Source organism: Xyrauchen texanus, chromosome 27, assembly GCF_025860055.1.
Source record: "Xyrauchen texanus isolate HMW12.3.18 chromosome 27, RBS_HiC_50CHRs, whole genome shotgun sequence".
In the NCBI taxonomy this organism is placed as follows: Eukaryota; Metazoa; Chordata; class Actinopteri; order Cypriniformes; family Catostomidae; genus Xyrauchen; species Xyrauchen texanus.
The window spans coordinates 30,142,117-30,165,833 of NC_068302.1; the positions used below are offsets into that span (position 1 = coordinate 30,142,117).

The window sequence follows — 23,717 nt, forward strand, 5'->3', positions numbered from 1 at the left end:
GTTAAAGGGCCAGGACACATTAGTCTCTCCCCTTTATACTATCCTTTCTCTTGCACTGTTGCAACCATATCTCATACAATTTATTAGGGATTTTGGTAACTTTTCTGTGTGTGTTGAATCGGTGATTCTCATATGGTTTTGCTTTAGGACATATATTTTTCATGGGACATAAAGCAGCAACCCTACACAGTAACAAACTTTTTAGTGTGCATAAATCAACAAAAATGTCCTTTAACCCTTAAATGCAAGGGAAATTCACCAAACACTCTAACAGTACTTTAACATTACTTCATTACTTCATTACTTTCACACTGAAACTTCATGAGACGCAAGTGGTTGTAAAACACATTGAGCTACAAACAACACATAAGATAGACATAAGCTAAACAAGTATTTTCTTATTGAGTCTAAATAGATGCAAAATGTACATCATTTCAGTAGTAAACCACAATGACAATAGTCAAATCACAATGTTCACGTGTTGTACTTGCTATAGTTTAATTCCATGTTGTTAATTCATCAAATAGCAATGCCAAATGTAAATCAAGTCAATCACTGAAACAACAGCACCACCTTGAGCAATAAATAGAATGTATGATATGTATGTGTACACGCACATGAGATACTGATAATTCATCATTGTTGTACAGGAAAAAAAAGTTATATAGTATTTATTTGTATGAATATGGTACTCATTTCTCTTGTAATAAACAAAGAAATAGCTATTATGTGGTAGTATATTTAGATATTAAATAATCACCAAAATGTTATTTATGGAAGCACAAAAAAAAACAACACTATTGCATATCTAGGGTACTTAAGCCATTTAAATATATATACACACACACACACACACACACACCGATCAGCCACAACATTAAAACCACCTACCTAACATTGTGTAGGTCCCCCTCGTGCCACCAAAACAGCACCAACCCGCATCTCAGAATAGCATTTTCTCACCACAATTGTACAGAGCGGTTGTCTGAGTTACCACAGACTTTGTCAATTCGAATCAGTCTGGCCATTCTCTGTTGACCTCTCTCATCAACAAGGCATTTCCATCCACAGAACTGCTGCTTACAGGATGTTTTTTTTGTTTTTGGCACCATTCTGAGTCAGTTCTAAAGATTGTGGTACGTGAAAATCCCAGGAGATCAGCAGTTACAGAAATACTCAAACCAGCCTGTCTGGCACCAACAATCATGCCACAGTCCAAATGAGATACATTTTTTTTTCTCCATTCTGATGGTTGATGTGAACATTAACTGAAGCTCCTGACCTGTATCTTCATGATTTTATGCACTGCACTGCTGCCACACGATTGGCTGATTACATAATCACATGGATGTTTGTTGGTGCCAGATGAGCTGGTTTGACTATTTCTGTAACGGCTGATCTCCTGGGATTTTCAATTGTGTGGCAGCAGTGCAATGCATAAAATCATGCAGATACGGTCAGGAGCTTCAGTTAATGTTCACATCAACCATCAGTATAGTGGAAAAATGCAATCTCAGTGATTTGGAGTGTGTCATGATTGTTGGTGCCAGATGGGCTGGTTTGAGTATTTCTGTAACTGCTGTTCTCCTGGGATTTTCATATACAACATTCTCTAAAATTTACTCTGAATTGAAACAAACAAAAAAAAAAATATCCAGTGAGGGGCAGCTCTGGATACAGAAATGCCTTGTTGATGAGAGAGGTCAACAAAGAATGGCCAGACTGGTTTGAACTGACAAAGTCTACGGTAACTCAGATAACCGCTCTGAACAATTGTGGTGAGAAAATGCTATTCTTAGATGCGGGTTGGTGCTGTTTTGGCGTCACAAGGGGGACCTACGCAATATTAGAATATCATAAGTGGTTTTAATGTTGTGGCTGATCCGTGTATATATATATATATATATATATATATATATATATATATATATATATATATATATATATATATGTGTGTGTGTGTGTGTGTATGTGTGTGTGTGTGTGTGTGTGTGTGTGTGTGTGTGTTACACTATTTATAAGAAAAAGATTGAGGAATACTAAAGAGTTGTATGGAGAACTAAAAACAAAATAGATGAGGTACTGGGGGTGGAATGAGGTCCCAGTTCACTAAAGACCCGAGGTATGCCTTTAAGGGCTAAAATAAAAAAGGAAATTTCTTAAAATTACCAGCTGCATACATCAACATGTCCCAAAAATATCTAGAATTATTAAAATTGCATTCAAGCTGAATAGGAAAACAAGTGTGATTAATCAGCTTAACAGATTTATTAGCTTAAGACACGTGAGAGGCCAATTTGCCCCAAAATACTGTAGTTTGATTGGATGCACAGATTTTGTCATCAATATCAAATTATATGGGATTTTCTCCTTACTTTAAAGGTTTATAAGCCTATTTATTTTGCTATCCAAACTATACATTATTAAATGGATTAATTGCATTTTGTCAATTGGATTTAGGATTGTTTTTTCACCTGCTGTCTGCGACCCATTTTTGGGTCACGACTCACCATTTGTAACCCGCAGGGTTAAAAATGTAAAGCTAAACAGAGCACCTACCAATTCTTGGTCAGAAAAGTTCCCATACAATAAAAAATTATATGAGATCAGGACAAAACGGATCAGACAAATCTGAGTGGTGGGAAATTGCATCCTTTGTCGTTTGCTGCCATCATTTTCTCTAAATATTAACCTGCCAAACTGCTGATTTTAATTTATGCTTTAAATCTGAGTAAATACCCCAGAGCGCTGAGTGGAGATCAGACGACAGTGCTGTCTGTCAGGCAAAAGTTTAATAATGTACTATGTTCTTTTAACCTCGCTCTGAGCATGTCTCAAGTCTGAGTAATCCTACAGCAGCCAATGACGGAAACAGAAAGAAAAGCCCTCTATAAGCTTAACGATTTAAGACTGTAGACAGATACGTAGTTCTGCAAAGGCTGGATTGGGGATGTACAAAACAACGTATTTTCAAATCAAATAGTCGGTGGGTTGTTTGAATGACTAATTGGTTAAACAGTCTTAAGGAAGCCCTGTAAAATTAGGTCAGTTTGGGACCTAGTGTTTGAGTGTTGGGTCCCTGATTTCATGAAGAAATACATCAATCACTATATCATTGTGTTGCTGCATGATATTAAACCACGCAACACTCATGACTCGAAATGCTCAAAAACAGCGTGACTTGCAATACAACAGCCAAAGACATACATTTGCATGTGTATGCACTGCTACTAAAAATATTTTTTTGAAATAAAAAATGGGTCAGTTATTAGCCGACTCGTGGCCCTTACCTGTATGCAAAAAACAAAAACAAAACAAAAAACTTGCAGGCCTTGAGGTCTGAAGAATCTGATTGGTTTTGTTTGAAAGTAACTCTCTGATGTTGTGTAATGGCACAAAATTATTATCTCCATTCCTTGATATCCAGCATTGGCAAAAATTTACCCTTTTGTGGAAAATAAAGACATCTTTTATAGAATTACATTTTAATGGTATTTGTTGCGCTCCCAATGAACTGTCTGGCTCAGAATGTTTATTTCATGTCTGTCAGTTCCTTTTTTGGCCTTTGAACTTAAAAGGGTCAAGTTTAATTGACACTTAATTTAATGACATTTAAAAAACAAATTTCTTCCACAAGTTTCTGGGAATGGATATAGGAGAACTTTGCTAGACCAAAAGTCAGTGGAAGACAATAAATATCTTAGTAGTACACAATTCACACACAGCCCAAATACAAAATTTATAGCCTTCAAAGTTACTAAAGATGAATGACTCCTGTCACATAATCCAGATCTGTTCATAAAAGCAAAGTGTTTTTATTCTAAACAATCTTCATTCAGAGCCCATGTCAGGTTATTAGCCTTCAGAAATCCCAGAGCATAATGTAATTTTACACTCGGCTGGTGTTGGATCACTAGAGGACCAGAGAATAACAAATTTTTCCAGAACCCTGCGCTTTATTAACAACCAGTAATAAAGTATATAAACTGCACTATTAGACTTTATATTGTATTTTATAGTCCTAGAGGGTCATTCCAGCCAATCAGATAGCAGGCTGAATGGGCACTGCCCCATGACAGCTTCCTGCCACGATTAGCATTCAAACAACAGAGAGAATATAACGGAGCGCTACTGAAATATTTTCTGCTCTCTGCTAATGAAGGACTAAAATGGCACTCAGTGCATCGATGTTTGCTCGTTTGTTTTTGACCACTCAGATGAAGCCAGCACTCGATTGGCCGGCTGCTGGTAAGATGACGTGCCCAGACTTGTGAAAAGCTGTTTCACTATGTATCCAAAGTCTAAGGACTAGCAGAATGGCAGAAAAGTAGTTGCTTGTGAATCTGTCTACATTCACTATGTCGTCTGTATATATTAGTGTGGTTTGTGCAGCCAGAGAGAGCTTTTGTTTATACTGAGAATCTGCTGTAATCTTTGTGGTATTTCTTGATATAAAAGAATAATACTTATTCTAATAAAAGACCCACCAGGGAACTTGGCACTGGTTTAGCTACCCATATTTATGCTCTATTAAAAGCAATTGAAGTGGGCAGAGAAGAAAAAAACAGCTGTATTGGTTGCTGATCACCATCTGTCAGCTTTAACACAAAATCAACACCACCCCACTGGATCCCTGACTCAAATGGTCCTCCACAGGGGAGACAAGGGGTCACGGCCACCTAGCAATCATGAAGTGTCCTACTACAGGAAACCAGGTCCCTTGTGTCCGCTTTGGGAATGCCGATCAGCACCGCCACAAAGAGGATTTTTCTTTGATGAAGCAAACAAGCACAGGGCCAAGAACAGCAAGTGCCACTGTCAAAATGTAAATCAAAAACCCACCAGTGTGCACAGTCATATGCGCGAAGAAGCCTGGAGACACAGTTGCTGCCGTCTAAAAATGCATGAGTAATTTGGGCCGTGTAGATGTGCGGTTAGCTGTGGCATGTCCCCTTGGCACAGGGTGTGAGTGAGTAGCCCCTTCATCTCAGTACGGAGTCGAGGAGAAAGACAGAGCAGGCAAAACAATCAGATCCATTTCACTTGAGGCAGGAATTTGACTCCTATATCAAAATGCAAAAGGGAAAAAAGGTTGGAGAGTTTGGGCGCATTTTTATGAGTGATACTCAAGACATGGTCCACGCTAAAAATATATTTTATGATGACATATCAGAGCCAATTCTGTTTTTCCTCCGTTTAAGCCCAGGTCCAGAGCACATTTCCTCTGGTATTCCAGAGATATTTCAACACTTATTCAAACCAGATAATATTTTCTAACAGAATTATTGGTTTGAGGGTTGTATTGGCAGGACTCTAGTGCCCTTTAAATAAAGGATGATTCAGGCCATTGCTTTGGCTTAGCCTTTCTAATCCCTCAAACATAAATAAAACAAAACTGGACATGGGCTATGACATCACAGATGCTCTAAAAAATTATAAATTGTAGTTAGAATCCAAAAGGTCACTGATGTAACTCTATGTTTTACCTTAGAATTGATTAAATACATTGAGGTTTTCAGATTGTTTGAAAAAGTATTACCACAACTATTTACCGTCAGATGCTGTAATCTTCTAAAGCCACAGGAATATTTTTAATCAACTGCTACTCTAAGTCTATTAGATTCTGAAATGTTTTCACTTTTGAATATTCTGTTTCTCAAATATTTAGACTTTCCTAAGATCATGTCTCTCCAAACCGCATCTTTCTCTCAGAAAATAAGCACATAAACCAAATGAAGCTGAATCAACAGTCAAGCAAATCCTCTTGAGACCTGTTTGTGAGAAATGATACAATGGCTTCCATTACAGCAAGCTGGCTCTTAAATTCCTGTTGACTGACACTGAGAAATGTTCACTCATTAAAGGTTTGCTCAGTGATGCCATACCACAACACAGTGATCCTCAGGACTTTGTGCATCAATGGAACAAGCTGCAAACATTACAGTTTCCCCACATATTTTTTATCCATGCCTCATTCAGATGTCATAGGAGTTCCCCAAAAGACATGGGTTGCAGTCAAGGAGGATATGTGGGAGTGAGTGAAAGCAAGAGAAAAGAGTCTAGAGAAGACAAGAGAAACAAATGAAACACGCTCTTAGCAGAGCAGTTTGAATGAACAAATAATGGCGAAGTCCAAATAGCACTTTAGCGCTGCTGCAACTACTGACGTCAACATTTTTTTTTTACCTTGTTAGTGCAGTCAGCAAAGGCAACTACAACAAAGCAGTCTTTTGTACGACACTCCTTTACAGCAATCGACATTAAGGCTAGTTTTTTATTTGCATGTATTATGAAGGTGTTTGTCAAAGCATCCATCTATAAGTCATTTTAATGTATTTAAAATGACATTTTGTATATGTTAAAATTCTTTCTCCTATTACTTAAAGGAACAGCTCACCACAAAATAAAAATGCTGTCATCATTTACTCACCCTCCTGATGTTCTCACCCTCCTGACTCACCCAATGACTTACTTTCTGCCTTTGAACACAGGTGAATATGTCACTAGTCACTATTCACTTTCATTGCATCTTTTTCCATACAATGAAAATGAATGATGACACAACACAATAGGATTATTTTGGGGATTTTTAGCTATTGTGATAATCTATAATGACAGCATCCTAACAAATCCAGAATATCAGCCAGGAAAGCACAGGTAACTTCTTTATTTTATGGGAATTCAACTTCTGAGTGCAAATGCCACATTTTACAGAGTGACAAAATGTTTCTGAGTGGGTATATGTGTGTGGGAGTAGATGTATTGCCATAGAAACCTGTAACAGTAAAGCAATGACTCCCTTTATAGTCAATTACAAATTTTTTCATGAGATGAATCAGCACTTCAATGTGGGTGTATGTCTGAGAACAGAGTTTTGCCTTGTGCTCAAAAATGGACACATATTTGTGGACACAAGCACAAACAATCACCTCAACTCTAATTATGATTATCTTAAAAGCTCAGAAACATCCTTGATTAGCATAATCATTTTAACATATTATCATTTTCCTCCAGTTCAGATGGTGACAATATGTTGATTCAAGGAATCAACACAAATCAGTAATTGACAAACCAAAACAGTCGCAAGAAGTTATACACCTATATCAGCCAGGCTGATAAATCCGCCGTTATTTGGCCACTTTGAGTTTATCAAAATGCCTTTGCCAATTAACAAAAGCTTGTCAGTTCTAAAATCTACCAACAGTCAATGACAATACCATAAGTAAATAAAATAGCTGTTTGTAAATATTTTTATTGAATTTCAAGTAAACATTGCATAAAAATGTATTGAAATGTTTCAGTGACATCACATTTTCCCCCCAGCCACCATATTTGTGACCATCAGCAGGAGGAAACAATGGTGGTGAATGGAAAAACACCCATTAACGATATCAAGAACAACCGCAAAAAATGCTTTTGATCGGTGGAGTGGTGGTGGCGTAGTGGTCTAAAGCACATAACTGTTAATCAGAAGGTTGCTGGTTCGATCCCCACAGCCACCACCATTGTGTCCTTGAGCAAGGCACTTAACTCCAGGTTGCTCTGGGGGGGGATTGTCCCTGTAATAAGTGCACTGAAGTCGCTTTGGATAAAAGCGTCTGCCAAATGCATAAATGTAAATCCATGCAAAGTCCCATTAAAGATGTATACATGTCTGAGGTCAGCATAACATTGGCAAATTTGACTTTCGCGGACATTTAAATATGTCTGATGTGTGACCGGCGAGTGCACACGCCTACTAATCTCTCATTCAGAAGTTATAAATGTTTGTGTTGTTTTCTGCTCTGATTTGGTCACAATATTACAAAATGACTGTGATGATCCCATCTGTATGAACGAAAGAACTGCTTTTATCTCTTGAAGAATACACAGAAAGCAACAGAGGCATGGTGAATATATCAAATATGTTTACATTGTAGTCTGGTGGTGTGAACAATGTATGTGCTTCATGATGTCTTGTTTATTGACTAATTAGTTTATACACGTTAAATATATACAATATATTCACATTATAGTGTTTTTTATTTATGACTTACTGGGTGTTATGAATAACACCGTCCTACAAAGGCGTGGGAAGTGGGGTGCTGAGGGTCCTGAAGCACCCCCTAGTGAGCAATACTGGAAAACGGTATCAACGAGATTTAATATATTTCATTGTATTTATGCAGTATATATTATACAATTTTCACTTTCAGTATATCTGTCATTTGTGTTAATAAAAACAGCGTCCCATTTCGGAGAGATTCGTCATGCTTGTGGGCAGGACCCTGCCGAACTGAAGAGAGCCTTTGTGATGGCTAGTGAACTTTTTATTTTCACAAAAGCAAAAAAAAAAAAAAAAAAACAAGAAAAGTGATTGTTAATGAAACAGTAATTTGACAATAAATTATGATTAAATTATGCTTTTGTATAATTACTGTTTAATAATTCATATTGTGGTGTATTATTAAAGTTTAAATGAATAGAAACAAATTAATCAAACCTGAAGTTTTTTGCTTCAGACGAATATTGTGCTTTACTCATGTGTAAGCTCATCCTTTGAAATTATAATAATTTACAACAACAATAGCAAAAAACTACAGCGATTTAGTGATCTTGTGTTTCGTCGCCCTGGGGATGGCACATGAGCAACCAACTGTCTCCCTAACTTTTTAAATGAATGTTTAAAATGAATCGCTTGCATTGTTTGTTGTTGTTACCTCACTTATTCTTCCCTGTATAATCGCTGGAGAAGGCTAAAGACTTGACTACAAAGTAGTAGCATGAGCTATCAAAGACTTACACATTATATTAATGCACATACACACAGAGATTATCGACACCTTGGATATTGAAAATTTCATGAAGACATTTATGAGCAACACCCCTGAGCACAAGGCCACATTTTGGGTCTTCAAGTAACAGGTGGGACATTTCGCTTAATGTTTTAGAATATGGGTTATGGATTAATGCCTTGGCTGGCTTACTGAATTACTTGCATTTTGTGTATGTGTGTGTGTATATGGTAATAGACATGATCCCCAGGGAGACATAGTTCTCTGATGCCCTTGTTGCACATGCATGATGTGTATATACGTCTGCCTAAACTGCAGCTCCCCATGCCCAATAATTGCCTTTGCCATCCTATGTGCATCTCCAGTTTAACCGTATCTGAATCAATATTGTTATAAATATAATTGACATGTGTACATATAACTGACATGTCTGAATAAATGAGCAAAGACCCACAAGTGTTTTTATCTCTGCTCTCCCCCCTTCAACATTGCTTGACTGGCTAAATGAAGCCACTTAATGTCACTTAAGAGATCACATTTTATTGAAAGACAAATGACAATTTGGCTATATGGTAAGTAAACACTAGTATCACCTTTTCATGGTTTATAAATAGAAACGCGGCTTTTGCCACATCCCACAGTGCAGCACAATGAAGAAATATGGAATTTTGGTCACAAACAGCGCGTTGTCATACAGTGACATCACATGATAGCATATAGCAGTGGGGATTTCTTTAAGACTGCAAGGGAAGCTCAGCTTCCCCTATAATGTAAAAAAAATAATGGTCAAATATGTACTATTGTGTAAACAATTTATTGACTAAAAATGCGTTAGAACACGTTCATCTCGAAGACGAGTTCGTTCAGAATCAGCTACATTACATATAGCAGGTCGGCTGACTCGATTTACTTCTCATACATTCCCGTAGCGTCAGTGCATTTCCCTGTTGAAGCCGAGCGTCCATTGACTTCAATGGGGCTGCTCTGAACAGTTTTTTTCAGTGCTCCGAAAATAGACGGTCATTGGATAAATGCTGCGATTATGTCCCGCCCACGGACGCTCAGCGTCTCTGGAGGTGAATGAGGAGTGGGCTGGCCGGGACTCCGGGCTTCCGCGTGATGATTGGAGGATTTGTCGAAAGACTGCATCTTCTTTTGATTGACAGCGAATCTGTACTATAAGAAGTCACTGAAGCTATTTCGCGCTCAGTCCCATCGCAGATTTCTCAAGTGTAGTCGAAAGACAAACTGCTGCAACCTATTTCTTTATATTTGCTTGGCGAAATTGCTAGTCAATTTGCATAATACATTTCACACAATTATACACCACATTCCTTGTTTCAGTTTTACCAAGTTTAATATATTTTGTTTTAGAGCGTTCGTTCGTTCGTTCGTTCATTCATTCATTCATACAGTAGGCTAGGCTAGCGTCGTACGGGTGAAAATGCGCACGATGGCAGACGGTGCTAATATTGTCGACCTGATTTTGGCGAAGCCATTTGAAAGTCTTCCTTACGAGGAAAAAATTAGAATTAAACAGCAGGGCAGATCAACACCTAAGATTGATTTAGTGCAAAAAATAGGGTAAATAAGTTTATAATGTAGGCCGAAAATGAGCTTCCCCTCTTTGAAAGACCAGCAGCCGCCACTGGCATATAGGTGTACATCTCAGTTACTTAAATTACATTTTATTAGCCAATATCACATATTGGCATTAGCCATTGAAAACCCTGTACCAGTCGGTCACTTTTAAACAGACAATATTTTGGGAGATGGACTGTTCTGGATAATTCAATAATGTCTATAAAAATATATATATATATATTTCTCAAGACATTAAAGCAATCAGTTCCCCAGAAAATTAACCACAGCACTACTAAATTAAAGTTTGTGCAAAAATAATGTGTGAAAATGAAAATTCTTTAAAAAGATTAAACCATTAAATGTAAAAATTATTTATGGAATTTCTTGGAGCATTAATTATTTGTATATTTATCTTATATTTAATATATACAAATATATTTTTATTTTTAAATTGTGCTGTAGTATTTAATCTCTATTCTGCATGTTCTGCCGTCACAGTGACTGAAAGTGGAATGAGCACCTGATCAGCAACCCTTTTTAACAGGACCGAAATGCTGACTTATTGTTAGTCTATAGGCCTACTCACAAAAGTGCCGCGGACCACAGACAGCAGCAACATAAAATATTAGTCAAAAAACACATTTTACGCAGGCATTTTCAAAGCAACAACAAAGATAAAAAAGGGAAATCTTAGTCACAGGGCTAAGATTGATTAATAATCTGAGCCAAACAGCATATGTATTAACACACTATGGCTCCAGAAACACAATCAAAACTGGTTCTCTTGCTTACAGAGTGCTTTATGTTCAAACATTTAAAATATATATTTAGATATAAGATATTTAATAATAAAATGAAAATTCTGTCATCATTAACTCACCATCATGATGTTCCAAACTAATATGACTTTCTATTTTTCCTGAAACACATGAAATACAAGATGTTAGGCAGAATGACAGCCCCAGTCACCATTGACTTTCATTGCAGATTTTTTCCCATTCAATGAAAGTGAATGGTGACTAATATTCAGCCTAACATCTATTTTTTTTTTTTTTTGTTCAATGAAAGAAAGAAGTAAAGGTGAGTAAATAATGACAGAATTTTCATTTTTGGGTGAACAATCCCTTTAATGGCTTCTGTAACAAGTCATATATGTTAACAACAAAAATAAGACAATATTTCTTATTTATATGCTCTGCAGCAGGTTAACAATAACATTAGGGTTGAAACGATTAGTCAACGTTGTCAACAATGTAGACAAAACATTTTGATCATTTGATGTCATTTAATGTAGCATGAGAATACATTAAACTGTAATTATGACACGTGAGAGCAGCACTGCAGTTCGTGCCAGACTGAGGAGAGGAAGAAAACACAGCTTACAGTCCAGATGCACTCTAAACTTTCCAAACAGTTCCACGTGAGGTAGATCGCAAAGTATGAGGGAATTATATTGCAAAAATACAAAATAAATAAATACAGAAGCACTCTCGTTGTGGAACAAGCAGAGCCGGAGCTCTTTAAAGGACTACGACATTACATCATAAATGCAGTTATATTTAATGTGCTATAGCTTTATTAAAGTTCAAACAATTCGGAAGCAGTTCATGTAAATAACTACAAACTCCGAAACCGGCATTTCTCTGTGCAGCTAGCGCCTCTTCTATGAGTTGCGTGAATGTCCCGATCTAAGGAGGTGAGATTGAAACTGCACCCGGCTGACGGGACGCTCATCCCTCAAGCACAGACTTGCTGCAGCTAGATTATAATGTGATGGCTCGTGACTTATTGAATCATAATATATGTCACTGTGCATTTCTTATCGTGAAGAAAATTGGCAATAAGGAGCTCTAATAATAAGAGAGCAGAGCAGCTTTATTAATAAGAGAGATGAATCAAAGTGAACAAAAAGGTGAGAGAAGTCACAATATTACAAAATGTCTTTGAGAGTAGTCACTGCAACAAAATACATTTTATTTTTTTTGGATTGTTTTCCAATATATATATATATATATAAAACTCATTTAAAACATTCTCATTTACTCATTTACTTTAGGAACTATACTGCAGAAGAAAAAATTGTTATCTGAGAATGTTGAATATAATATTAAAACTACAAATATTTTTAAATATCTAAAAAAACCTTTAAAAAAAGATGCATTCACCTGAGAAGCAGCATATAAGATTTTTTAGAGAATAGATCTTGAATATAAGTATATTTTGTTTTTACTGCAATCGCAGAAGTATAACCAAGTGAAGAAAATACACTTACAAAATACACTAATATTTAAGATTTAAGAACCTTTAATAGGTATTTTTAAAAGATGGTTTTGTCCTCTTTATTATTAGGAAGCACGTTTAATACAACCTTTTAAGTCGGGGCACAAGCTGAATAATTGGTTAAGAGCTAATGATTAATCGTTGCAATAACCGCAGGATAGTTGATTAATCGTTCTAATAATCATTAAATTAATCAATTAGCAAAATAATCGTTAGTTGCAGCCCTAAAGAGCATGTAACACAACTATTGTCTTTGCATATATCCATTGCTTGTAAACATGTCACCAAAGGTCTCTCATTCTGTTACCCCTTTCCAACATGTCAAATGCCTCCCCGACAACTAATTGAGAGGTCAGTTTAAAATAAATCAAACCTGAACACAAATAAATACATAAAACATTATAGTTCACTAAATGAATCCCAGAGACAATAAATGATTCACTTTGGTTTGCATGGGGGGCGTCTTGCAGAGCCATTTATGCCTTGACATATTTAAAAACATTTGGTTTGAATTTGGCAGGCAATGGTCATAATCAAACCCCCCCCCCACCCCCCCACCCCTGAGTCTTTTGTGACAAGGTAAGATTACTAATATAAGTCAGATTTGTATAATCATAAGCTGTGGCGAGCGGTTAACTGTGCCGGCCCCCGCAATCCCATGCCATTTTAACATCATCTAAACAGGGTGGCCACCCCATCCCAACACCAAAGAGCCCTGTTTCTGGCCAAGTGCACATGCTAGTGGGATGCACCTTTAATTGTAACTAACATGGATTACAATAAAAGTCCATGTCACACATATGCATACAAATACATATGCACACACATTGAATGTAATTAATAAAGTGTGTTTCCTGGTCCACAGAAAAGTGAAATGCAATTGTAATTTTTTTGACTAAATGAAAGCAGCAGCAGTCAAGCCATATGATTTCATTACTGAATATCTACCACAATACTCTTTATGTTTTGCATATTGTGACATCTGTGAAAGGATCAAATGCTTTGATATTAATGTAGGCCCTACTTCTTAATGTAATTAAGTAAGTTTTGATTAATTCATGTATTTCTGTCATTAATTGTACTTCTTTGAAAGCTTCTATTCAGTTACTGCACTCACAACCCTAAAATCAAATATTTTTTTCAAATAAAAAAGATTAACTAGGCTTGTGCGTGGGAGTTTAATAAAGCTTTAATAATATGAAGGGATTTTTTATTTTATTTAATAGCCTACTTTTTGTAGGCGACATTTTCGCTCTTTTTTGCACATTTAACACACTTTTCAAGTCACAATAGTGTCTAATGATGAAGAATTTAAAATGATATCAAGGTAGCTCCGCAACAAGACATGCGCACTTTTGCGACTTGCACTTTGAAGTGGCTTTATACGTTATTATTCTTAATGATAAAAACACCGCAAAATACGCCCACATATTAATAATACTCGCTCTAAAGTATATAGACTGTTTGAAACAATTCATCTAAAAAGTGTATAAACTTCCGTCATTTTAAGTGTATTTTAGTTTATGCCGCACATGACATGATTAGCGCTTCAAATAAACTAATTTCAGCCAAATGACATTAATTATGACGGATTGATCAATCACACAACAAAAATAAATAGGCCTAAACAAATACAATTATTAAAAAAATAGATTGTCATATCGTCACCGGTGTTCAGTGGACAGAAGTTGGGCTACAGAAACATTTATGAACAAAATTCATTTTAGACTGATGCTACATAAACTTTCAATTGCGATTTTATATTTGGCATTCTTAATTACGCGTAGGCATGAATTCTGGTTTTAATCAAGAGAGCCAGTTAAGAATTTTAATAAGATTGAGGTTTGCATGTATTATAGTTTTTTATATAAAATGTATATAAATATATTCGACTCTGTCAAAGTCGACAAACTACACCAGTTAGCATACTTCTCCGTGTGTAAAAACCCCGCTTGTACATACCTTCTCCAGGTGACATGCTGAAACGCTGAAGTTTGGAGGTGTGATGCGCGTGCAGTTTGAGATCCTCAGCTCCGCAGGTCATCTGTATCGAGGCGGGATTCGATCCGAAGCCGTCAGCAGAGACGCGTTTCGGGCTGATGTCTGCTTTGCTGCTGAACATGGAGAAAGTCAACTCGGTGAAATCTGTCTGATGGCTGACCATCCCAAAGAGAGCTGCAGATTTCTGCATCTGGACCTCTGACTTCCAAGTGTGCATGTCAGACCTCGAATACGAATAGTCCTTTATATAGTTTATTTTACCTGTGGGATCAAGGAAAACACCATTAACTTGAACTTCAATTGAAGGTACAAACTAGTATAGCTCTCTTTAGAGCACTTTGACGCAATAAATAGATAATAGGCTATACATATTTAGCCAATAAAACATTTTATTCAAGACATGTTCTTGCATGTTGTAGTGGATTTTTAAAATACCTGTTTAAACCCTCCAAAGCAAGAAAGAGAGGATATTTTGAAAGACTGATGATGGCTCTCAACTTCTGCGTCCAACGGGCTGTTTTATGTGTTCTTAACGACCACATCCTCTCTCCCGTTTCGGCTGCAATTTTATGAGTTTTCTATAGCATCAATTCTGAAAACCAAAACATGGGTTCCTGCTTTGAGTGACAGCTCGACGTTCCAATGTGTGTTCGGTGCTGAAAGGGGAGGTACCAATATTGGGTACACTGGATGCATGCGATATGAATGGAAATCTCCGGGCCACTTCATTTTAGGAATAATAATTTGCAATTTCACAGCCAACATAATACCGGAGGTAAAAATTTATACTGGGAATTATATAAATGTGCTTCATCATCACACAGGGACAAGTTGGGTAGGACCAATAATTATAGACAAAACGCTAGCCTATAATTAAGAGTAGATAGCCTACTAGACAGATCAGTAACAATAATAAATGTTACATACATGTTAATTACCTGGAGGATGCGGAAGAAACATGAAAAAAAAATTTTTTACTTTTACGATTTACGAGATGTGATAAGTAGAAAGTCAGAGAGAATGGAGGAAAATTAAAAGCAAGAATATTAGAAGGGTTATCATCAAACATGTCAACAGTGACATCTTATGGACATTTAAAAGAACTACGCGTTATCTGAGATTAGTGTAGCAGCTCAGTCACGTTTGCTCAAGATGGATATAGATAATCACACATCCAAGGTCATCTTTTAGAAAGGGCATCATATATACACAGTACAGTATGTGGCGTATTGTGGACTGAATTGCTATTTGTAACGAATTTGCAATTCTGCAGTGTTCCGTATCAGTGGTTTACTTTTATTTATTTATTTTTGATGAATGGTGATACTGAAAAGACCAGTATTCAGTGATAGCTACTTTGATTTAGCCGACTTTTTTTTTAAACGACTTTTTGTCTGCCAGTCTTTTACAGTCTATAATCGATAGGCTAATTAGAATCCAGCTAAACGTCAATAGTTAGGAAGGAAAGAAAAATAAATACATTTTGTCGCATTAAAAGAGTCCATGTTTTCGTTTCTCTCAGTTAATAGTTAACAGTCACGTCAGCGGCTGTTGTTCACTTAGAATTTTGAATTGAAAGGAAAGTCCTTGTTATTGTCCACGGATAGCGAAGTTGTGAATCCCACTATGGCGAAGGATTGATTCATGAATATTAATTACGCTGCGTGACGTTTTTAAAGTAGGCCTTGCTGATTTGTTGAGACGTGGGCGACTGTTGGAGAAGCTACGTCAACATGACATAATTCATATTTGTGAGCTAACCGTTGGTACGGTAGGATTTGTAATTTGGCCCCTTGAAACTAAAGGTTTTCTATGCCGTTGGTCAAGTTATATCTACACAACTACGCTTGACCTCATTAAAACATCTCACGATGGGGACCTCAGTTGGATATGCGTTCAGAAAACTTTTGGTGTATGTATCATCTGTGGCCATGATCTGTTTTGCGATCGTGCATACGTTCCTGTTGAAACTCTTATCAATCATATCACCAGGCCTGACAAAGAAAATCATAGTTAAACTTGGAGAGGCGTCGACGATGACCCAAAATCCCAAATTCAAATACGAAGACTGGGGTCCGACTTTCTTTTCTCTGGCGTTCATTAAAACAGTGTTCTATGTAAACTGGTGCTCGCTGGGCCTGGATGCGTTTGAGGGACACGCAGCCCCAGACACAGCTGTTGTTACCATTGATGCAGAGAAAACTAGTATTTTTAGTTTTCTTAAAGGTACAGTTTAATTTGTTTTATATTCACACTTTTAGATGTTTGTTTTGTGTTGTTTGTGTTGTGTTGTACAATGGTGTCAAAAATAAGTATTAAAAAGTTTTAAAATTGTGAAAAATGTAATACCCATACATTTTAAGTTTAAAGAGAAATTACGAAGTAAAATAAACAAGGAGTAGCCTATCTAATATTCTACAGTATTACTAGATAATTATCAAAATTTTGCATAATATTAAAGGAGCTTTAAAGGAATAGTTCGCCTAAAATGAAAATTGTCTCATTATTCACTTACCCTGATGCCATCCCAGATGTGTATGACTGTCTTTCTTCAGCAGAACACTAATGAAGATTTTTAGAAGATAGAGCTCTGTCAGGTCCTTATAATGGAAGTACACAGGTGCCAGAACTTTGATGGTCCAAAAGTCACATTTAGGCAGTATAAAAGTTATCCACATGACTCCATTTGATCAATGAATGTCTTCTGAAGCAAATTAATATGTTTGTGTAAAAAATAAATCGCCAATTAAACGTTATTAACTTTTAAAAATCGCTTCTGGCCAGCAGCTGACGCGAAGCATGACGTAAGCTGGTCAGCGAGTTCACGCTAGAGTTTGGATGTGGTGCTTATTTACAACAAACTCTCTAGCAAGTAAGCCTACTGTCGGCCATCTTTGGAATGCTCCCAGGAGGCTATTTCCAGTCATGACAGTGCAGATCCTATCTTCTTGAATGGGGAACACTGAAATCTCAAAAACTGTTTGCCAAGCTTACGTTTAAACAACATATTTCAAATAAGCTGGAAAATCAAACAGCACTGGTATCATAAATTGTGTTTCTTTACCTCAGATTACGCTGACATTTTTTCGCTAATTCGCATGCGCATTCTCAAGTTGATTGACAGGCGATGTCTGTATCTAAAAGGTGATTGGCTCTTTTAGCTGTAAGACAGGACTTCCTTTCTACATCAGTTGACAATTTGGTATGACCTTGGTTGGACGTTCCAATTTCTCCCATAGTCTCTGATGCCAGAGTTTGGCCATTTCAAACAGCATCTGAGCCCTGGATTGAAGCCCTGATTTAAAGTTTAAAACATTTTAATTATCAACTTGTTTCGTACATAAACCTATTGATTTGCTTCAGAAGACATTTATAGAACGACTGGAGTAGTATGTACCTTCATGCTGCAAATTTGACTTTTGGACCGTCAAAATGCTGGCACCCGTGTTCTTCCAGTATAAGGACCAGACAGAGCGCTATCTTATTCTGAAAATCTTAATTGGTGTTCTGTTGAAGAAAGACATTCATACACATCTGGGATGGCATCAGAGTAAGTGAATAATGAGAGAATTTTAATTTTTGGGTAAACTATTCGTGAACTATGTGTTTTTTTGTTTTGTTTTTAGGCTATTGAATGGTATGCAAAAAAAATAATTCTTTCTCCTTGAAATATATTACAGAAATATGTGACCCTGGTCTCTGTGACAGCACTAGGCATTGTAAACCGCAAATAAAATAAAATAAATGTAACCGGACACCTAAATTGATCAGCCAATCAGAAGATTTTGATGTGCTTTATGCCTGTCAATAGTCATTCACGTTGTTATAGTGTTGTAGTTGAAGCAGAATATTCAGATTTAATGTCATATTCATAACAGTTGTTTGCTGAGGGCACAATTTTGCTGCTGGTGTGTTTGACAACCATGAGAAGATGCACTTGGTCTCAACACTATCTTTCTAGGGTGGTGTTTTGGAAAGAGGGGTGTGTTTCCTGGTAGAACGGCTTAAATGGCTTACAGCACCTTAAAATGTGTATTCCTGGTTCAATACAAGTTAACAGCATTTGTGGCATAATATTGATTACTTTCTTAAAAAAATACAATGCAAAATTAAAGGTTACAATGAATACAATGGGCAATTTTTGGAGGGTTTAAAGGCAGAAAAGTGAAGCTTATAATTTTATAAAAACACTTCCAATAATTCTTCTGTTGAAACTCATGTATAATTTGAGCTGTAAAGTTGTTTAAATTGTAATGTGCACAGTTTTAAAGGTGCAGTATTTAACCATTTTCATGTACTATTCACCTATTTTTGCCAACGTGTGAACGGCTTGAAACGCAACTTTAAAAATGAGCCCTTTCTGGACTTCCTAGGTTGCCTATTAAAAGCCTGAAGACATTTATGTGCACTCCCGAGAGCCAGTAATAGCTTCTTTTCCGCTATTCAACAGCGTCAACAAACTGCAACACTAGGTAACGTTATCTTAGAGATGGAATCCAGCAAATGTCCAGCTCTCAGCACAACATCGACAAAAAAAACAAACATTTATCTACTGAATCCCGTCTGGCTAAGCGGGAACATGATCATGGTTGAAGCGAAAACTAGTGAACATCTGCAGGGCATTTGATTCCTGGAGGGACCTTCGTTCGGTTTAAAACTGACAATGAATTGGCATTGTTATTATTGTTCTTATTGGACAGGTAAGCTTACATAACTGCAAAGCATGTGAAATATAGAGCCATAAGGATTGATCTGTGTAATTTTAGCTAACTTGATCTTGCCTGCTAAAGCTGACGAATTGCGAGCTACCTTGCTTCATAACTTTCAAATAATTTCAACAATCTTCTCTTTATACTAAAAGTCAGGTATACAGGATAAATTTAAGCAAATATGCTGGTTTCTTGATCATAGTACAACATATGACCTACAAAATATACAATAGTGCAACAAAACAGTGCAGTGCAACAGTAAACTGTCTAGTTTGGTAGTATGTAGCTCTATGTGTGTATCGGTATGCTATGTTAGCTGTAGTTTTATAGTAGTTTTAGTTTAGCTTTAAAGTTTGTAGTAAAACAATCATAACTGTAATTTTAATTATCTGTCAGTATGATGCCAGTGAATTATGTTCTTTGTGTCCCTATGGAGTGTGTGCACGAGCATGAGCAACAGGTAGCTGACTGCAGTTCACTTAATGGCCACAGGTTTAATTAATAACAAGGGTTTCTGAATTTACATACTGCACCTTTAAGGTTGTATAATTGGCTATAATTACACAGAAAAGGTTAGTAAGCGATTTTATCACACTAAAGTGATGTTAACAGGCATATCGTTTGTCTTGTGGCTATACTTTTGAAACAGTGAGTATTTTAATGTTTATGAATTGGCCCTTCCATTGTAAGTGCCTCACTGTAACCCAGATTTGTACTTTTTTTTTTAAAGAAAAGGAGTGGCAAGTCAAAAATATAATCAACATTATGCCACAAATGCTGTCGATTGAGCTTAACTTGTATTGAACACGGAATATTCCTATGTAGATGATAGATTCTGAAAATCACATATATTTTATTTTATTCAGTTTTTACTCAAATTGTTATGCTAATAATGTTTATTTAAACATTTTATAATATTTTCTCCTCACCATATACTTTATATGTGTTGTTATTCACAGGTAACCGTCCACTTGTTCTGAGTTTTGGAAGCTGCACATGACCCCCATTTCTCTACAAACTTGATGAGTTCAAACAGCTTGTCAAGGACTTCAGTGACGTGGCAGATTTCCTTGTTGTATATATTGCTGAGGCACATGCGACTGGTATTGACAATAATGTTGCAATAAATTGAATATAACCAGGAGGAGCTAAATGTTATGTGACCAAGTAAAATGTTTATTTCTCATAGATGGTTGGGCCTTTGTAAACAATGTAGACATAAGTGTGCATAACAACTTGGAGGAGAGACTGGCTGCAGCCCAGGTCCTGGTCAAAGAAGACCCCCTCTGCCCTGTTGTAGTGGACGAGATGACCAACATCACTGCCAGCAAGTACGGTGCCCTTCCTGAGCGACTCTATGTCCTTCAGGGTGGGAAAGTTATCTATCAAGTAAGTATTTTGCAATAGAGAGAAAATTTGAAGCAAACGGTACAGGATATTTATACCTCTAAAACCTCATAACAACTCTCTTGAGAGCAGTAGAGAGTTGCTAGTGAAGGCTTGGAATTTCTGAACCTTTTCCAGTACACACACTCTTCCTCTTGCAGTAGGAGATTACAGGTGTTTATAGATGTGAAAGGTTTGGAATGATTTGAACCGCATGGCAGGAACACTAGGTCAAAGGGTTTTATGGCCACTTGAGTCTTTTATTTTCCTTTTGTTGCATTTTTGAGTGCTCGCGTATTGTATATTTTAAATGTACAAGCGTATTTACAAGAAATAATCCACAATATGGATTTTCAGCCAGATTTTACTTGTTCACAAACATTTTATTCTTCCTAACAGGGTGGCATTGGACCTTGGGGGTACAGTCCTGCAGCCATTCGCAAAGTTCTGGAGAAAATTAAATAAGCAAAAGAGGAGGTGTGCGAAAAATGGGGGAAAAATAAAAATGGAAAGAAAAAAAATTCCAAGATATAATTATGAGAGTTATGGCCTTGATTGCATTTACAGGTTTGTACTGATTTCTTGAATGTGTATAGTGCCCAAACTAATTCTCTGAATCTCTGTGTTTGTGTGTGAAAGCTACAGAGGAAACCAGCTGGTCTCTGTAACTTAATGTTTAAAACATTGAGGAATGTGAAATAAGCAGGGCCTAGGACATCATCATTAGTGAATGTCTGTTGTCACTGATATATATATATATATATATATATATCAATGATTTTTTTTATATACAGCACATAATCTGTCTGTATACCGAAGTGTTTTATATATTTTCTTTGTCTTAATGCAAATACATGATTTTCATTCCAGCGTGTAATTCATTAATCATATAATGTCTCTTGTCAGTGATTGTTTACGACATCTGTGCTTCTCTGGTTTTGTACAGTTCAACTTGTGACTGTAAATGACGCTTGTAGGGTAAACCTATGTAACCTGCAAACTGATAAATTCAGTCATTATTTCTGAGCAAGACTATGAAGTACTGAGCTCACAAAATATACAGCTTTTCCAACATCTATTTAAATAAAGAGTTACGTATACATCAACAGAGTTGGGAGAATTAATTTTAAAATGAATTCAACTACAGATTACAGAATACAAGCTGTAAAATGTAATATGTGAGATATTCCGTTAGATTACCCAAGGTCAGTAACGTAATCTAAATACTTGAAATTACTTCATCACTGTTAGATTTTTTTTTCACTTGTTTTGACTACAAAAAAAATCTGCTGTAAGACAAAATATGCACGATAAAAATACATTCTCTGAAAAAAGCCTAAATATCCAAAACAAGATAAAGCAAAAGGATCTTGTTTAAAGGATTTTAAGATAGTTTTACAGAAAGACAAAAATTCTCATCAAGAATAGGATTTTTGCCCTAAGATCACTAGTATTTTATCTTAGCATAAAACTAAATGTTCACATGACAATTTACACCAGGTTTATTTCTGTTTCTGCTGCTCCAAACTTTCTTCAAACTTACTTCTCTGTCTGCTAATATGAATATAATGCATCTTAAGAAAGTGTTTCACCACTGTTCAAATGCTCTTTGGATCGCATCATTTATATCGATAAATGTTTTCCAACTAAATAGGTTAAATATTAAATGGAACAAATCTGACAATAAAATGCAAAGTAATCAAGATACTTTTTGAATGTAACTGTATTCTGATTACCAAAGATTTCAATTGTAACTGTAGTGGAATACAGTTAGTAATATTTTGTTTTTTAAATACGTAATCCCGTTACATGTATTTCGTTACTCCCCAACCCTGTACATCAATGTGTCATTGGCCTATATATTTTCTTGCTACAACCATGTGTATATTCTTAACTGCTCTGTTATCAAATAAAATTTTTAAGTTTGACTTCTCCCAAGCCGCACAATAATAACAGCAACAGTAAAATGTTGTAAGATATGATTGAGTAGATTCCTGTCAGGTAGGAACATGTTTCATGTTGAAGTCAGAAAAACCTATGGGAAGGACAGAAAAAGTATGGTCAGTGTGTCATAAATATACACTCACCGACCACTTTATAAGGTACACCTACTTATTCATGCAATTATCTAATCAGCCAAACATGTGACAGCAGTGCAATGCATAAAATAATTCAGATACGTGTCAGGAGCTTCAGTTAATGTTCACATCAACAATCAGAATGGGGGAAAAAGTTTATCTCAGTGATTCCAACCATGGCATGTTTGAGTATTTCTGTAATTGCTGATCTCCTGGGATTTTCACTCACAACCATCTCTAGAGATTATTTAGAATTTACAGTTTCCACTTCTGTCAGCCAAAAACAGAAAGCTGAGGCTGCAGTGGTTATCTGAGTTACCGTAGCCTTTCTGTTAGCTCGAACCAGTCTGGCCATTCTCCATTATATAATTGCATGAATACATAGGTATACAGGTGTACCTAATAAAGTGGTCACTGAGTGTATATATGAAATGTATAGGATTCTGGAGTTGTACCTGCAATTTAACTTGACATGTAATTTCAGTAGCTCAAGTTTTAGCAAGAGATAGGGGCCTAAATTGGCTACTGTGTCAGAAATGTTTTTAACAATTTCAATATTTGCCCGTTGTTGATTTTCGGGGGCATTTTTTCTAACAATTTAAAATCTCTGTCATCCATTCATGTAAAATACCTTTAATCCATTCATTAAATACATTTTCAATCTGAGTGATTAGCTGTTGTCTATACAATTTAATCAGCATCAACTCATATATTGTATGATATCTTTAACTAGGCCTAGAATAAAATATATCAGATGATCCAAACAAAACAGTAAATTCATTACGAAGGCATTTTTGGCCCTTACATTTTTAAGTTTGGGGCATTTCTGACCCTGAAAGGCCATTTTATCTGTTAGAACAGTTCTCAAGCTTTAAATGTTAACACTTGCAATGGTTAATTTTTAT

At 36.3% G+C, this 23,717-nt stretch overlaps 2 protein-coding genes across 2 annotated transcripts in view; one reads left to right on the forward strand and one right to left on the reverse strand.

The window, feature by feature from the left end:
• The window catches only part of LOC127621107 (zinc finger protein GLIS1), a 114,668-nt gene extending 99,467 nt beyond the window's left edge, over window positions 1-15,201 (reverse strand). The window contains exons 1-2 of the mRNA XM_052094564.1: window positions 15,075-15,201; window positions 14,601-14,900 (exon numbers count right to left, since the gene is read on the reverse strand). Coding sequence (XP_051950524.1) covers window positions 14,601-14,856 — 256 coding nt within the window. The 5' untranslated portion in view covers window positions 14,857-14,900; window positions 15,075-15,201. The remainder of the gene's footprint in view (window positions 1-14,600; window positions 14,901-15,074) is intronic.
• Window positions 15,202-16,365: 1,164 nt separating this feature from the next.
• Window positions 16,366-23,460, forward strand: LOC127620791 (type I iodothyronine deiodinase-like). Its single transcript, XM_052094039.1, has 4 exons — window positions 16,366-16,865; window positions 20,308-20,451; window positions 20,538-20,737; window positions 21,134-23,460. Exons 1-4 carry the CDS (start codon window positions 16,511-16,513, stop codon window positions 21,197-21,199), a joined length of 765 nt encoding a protein of 254 aa, XP_051949999.1. The 5' UTR covers window positions 16,366-16,510; the 3' UTR covers window positions 21,200-23,460.
• The last annotated feature ends 257 nt before the right edge of the window (window positions 23,461-23,717 follow it).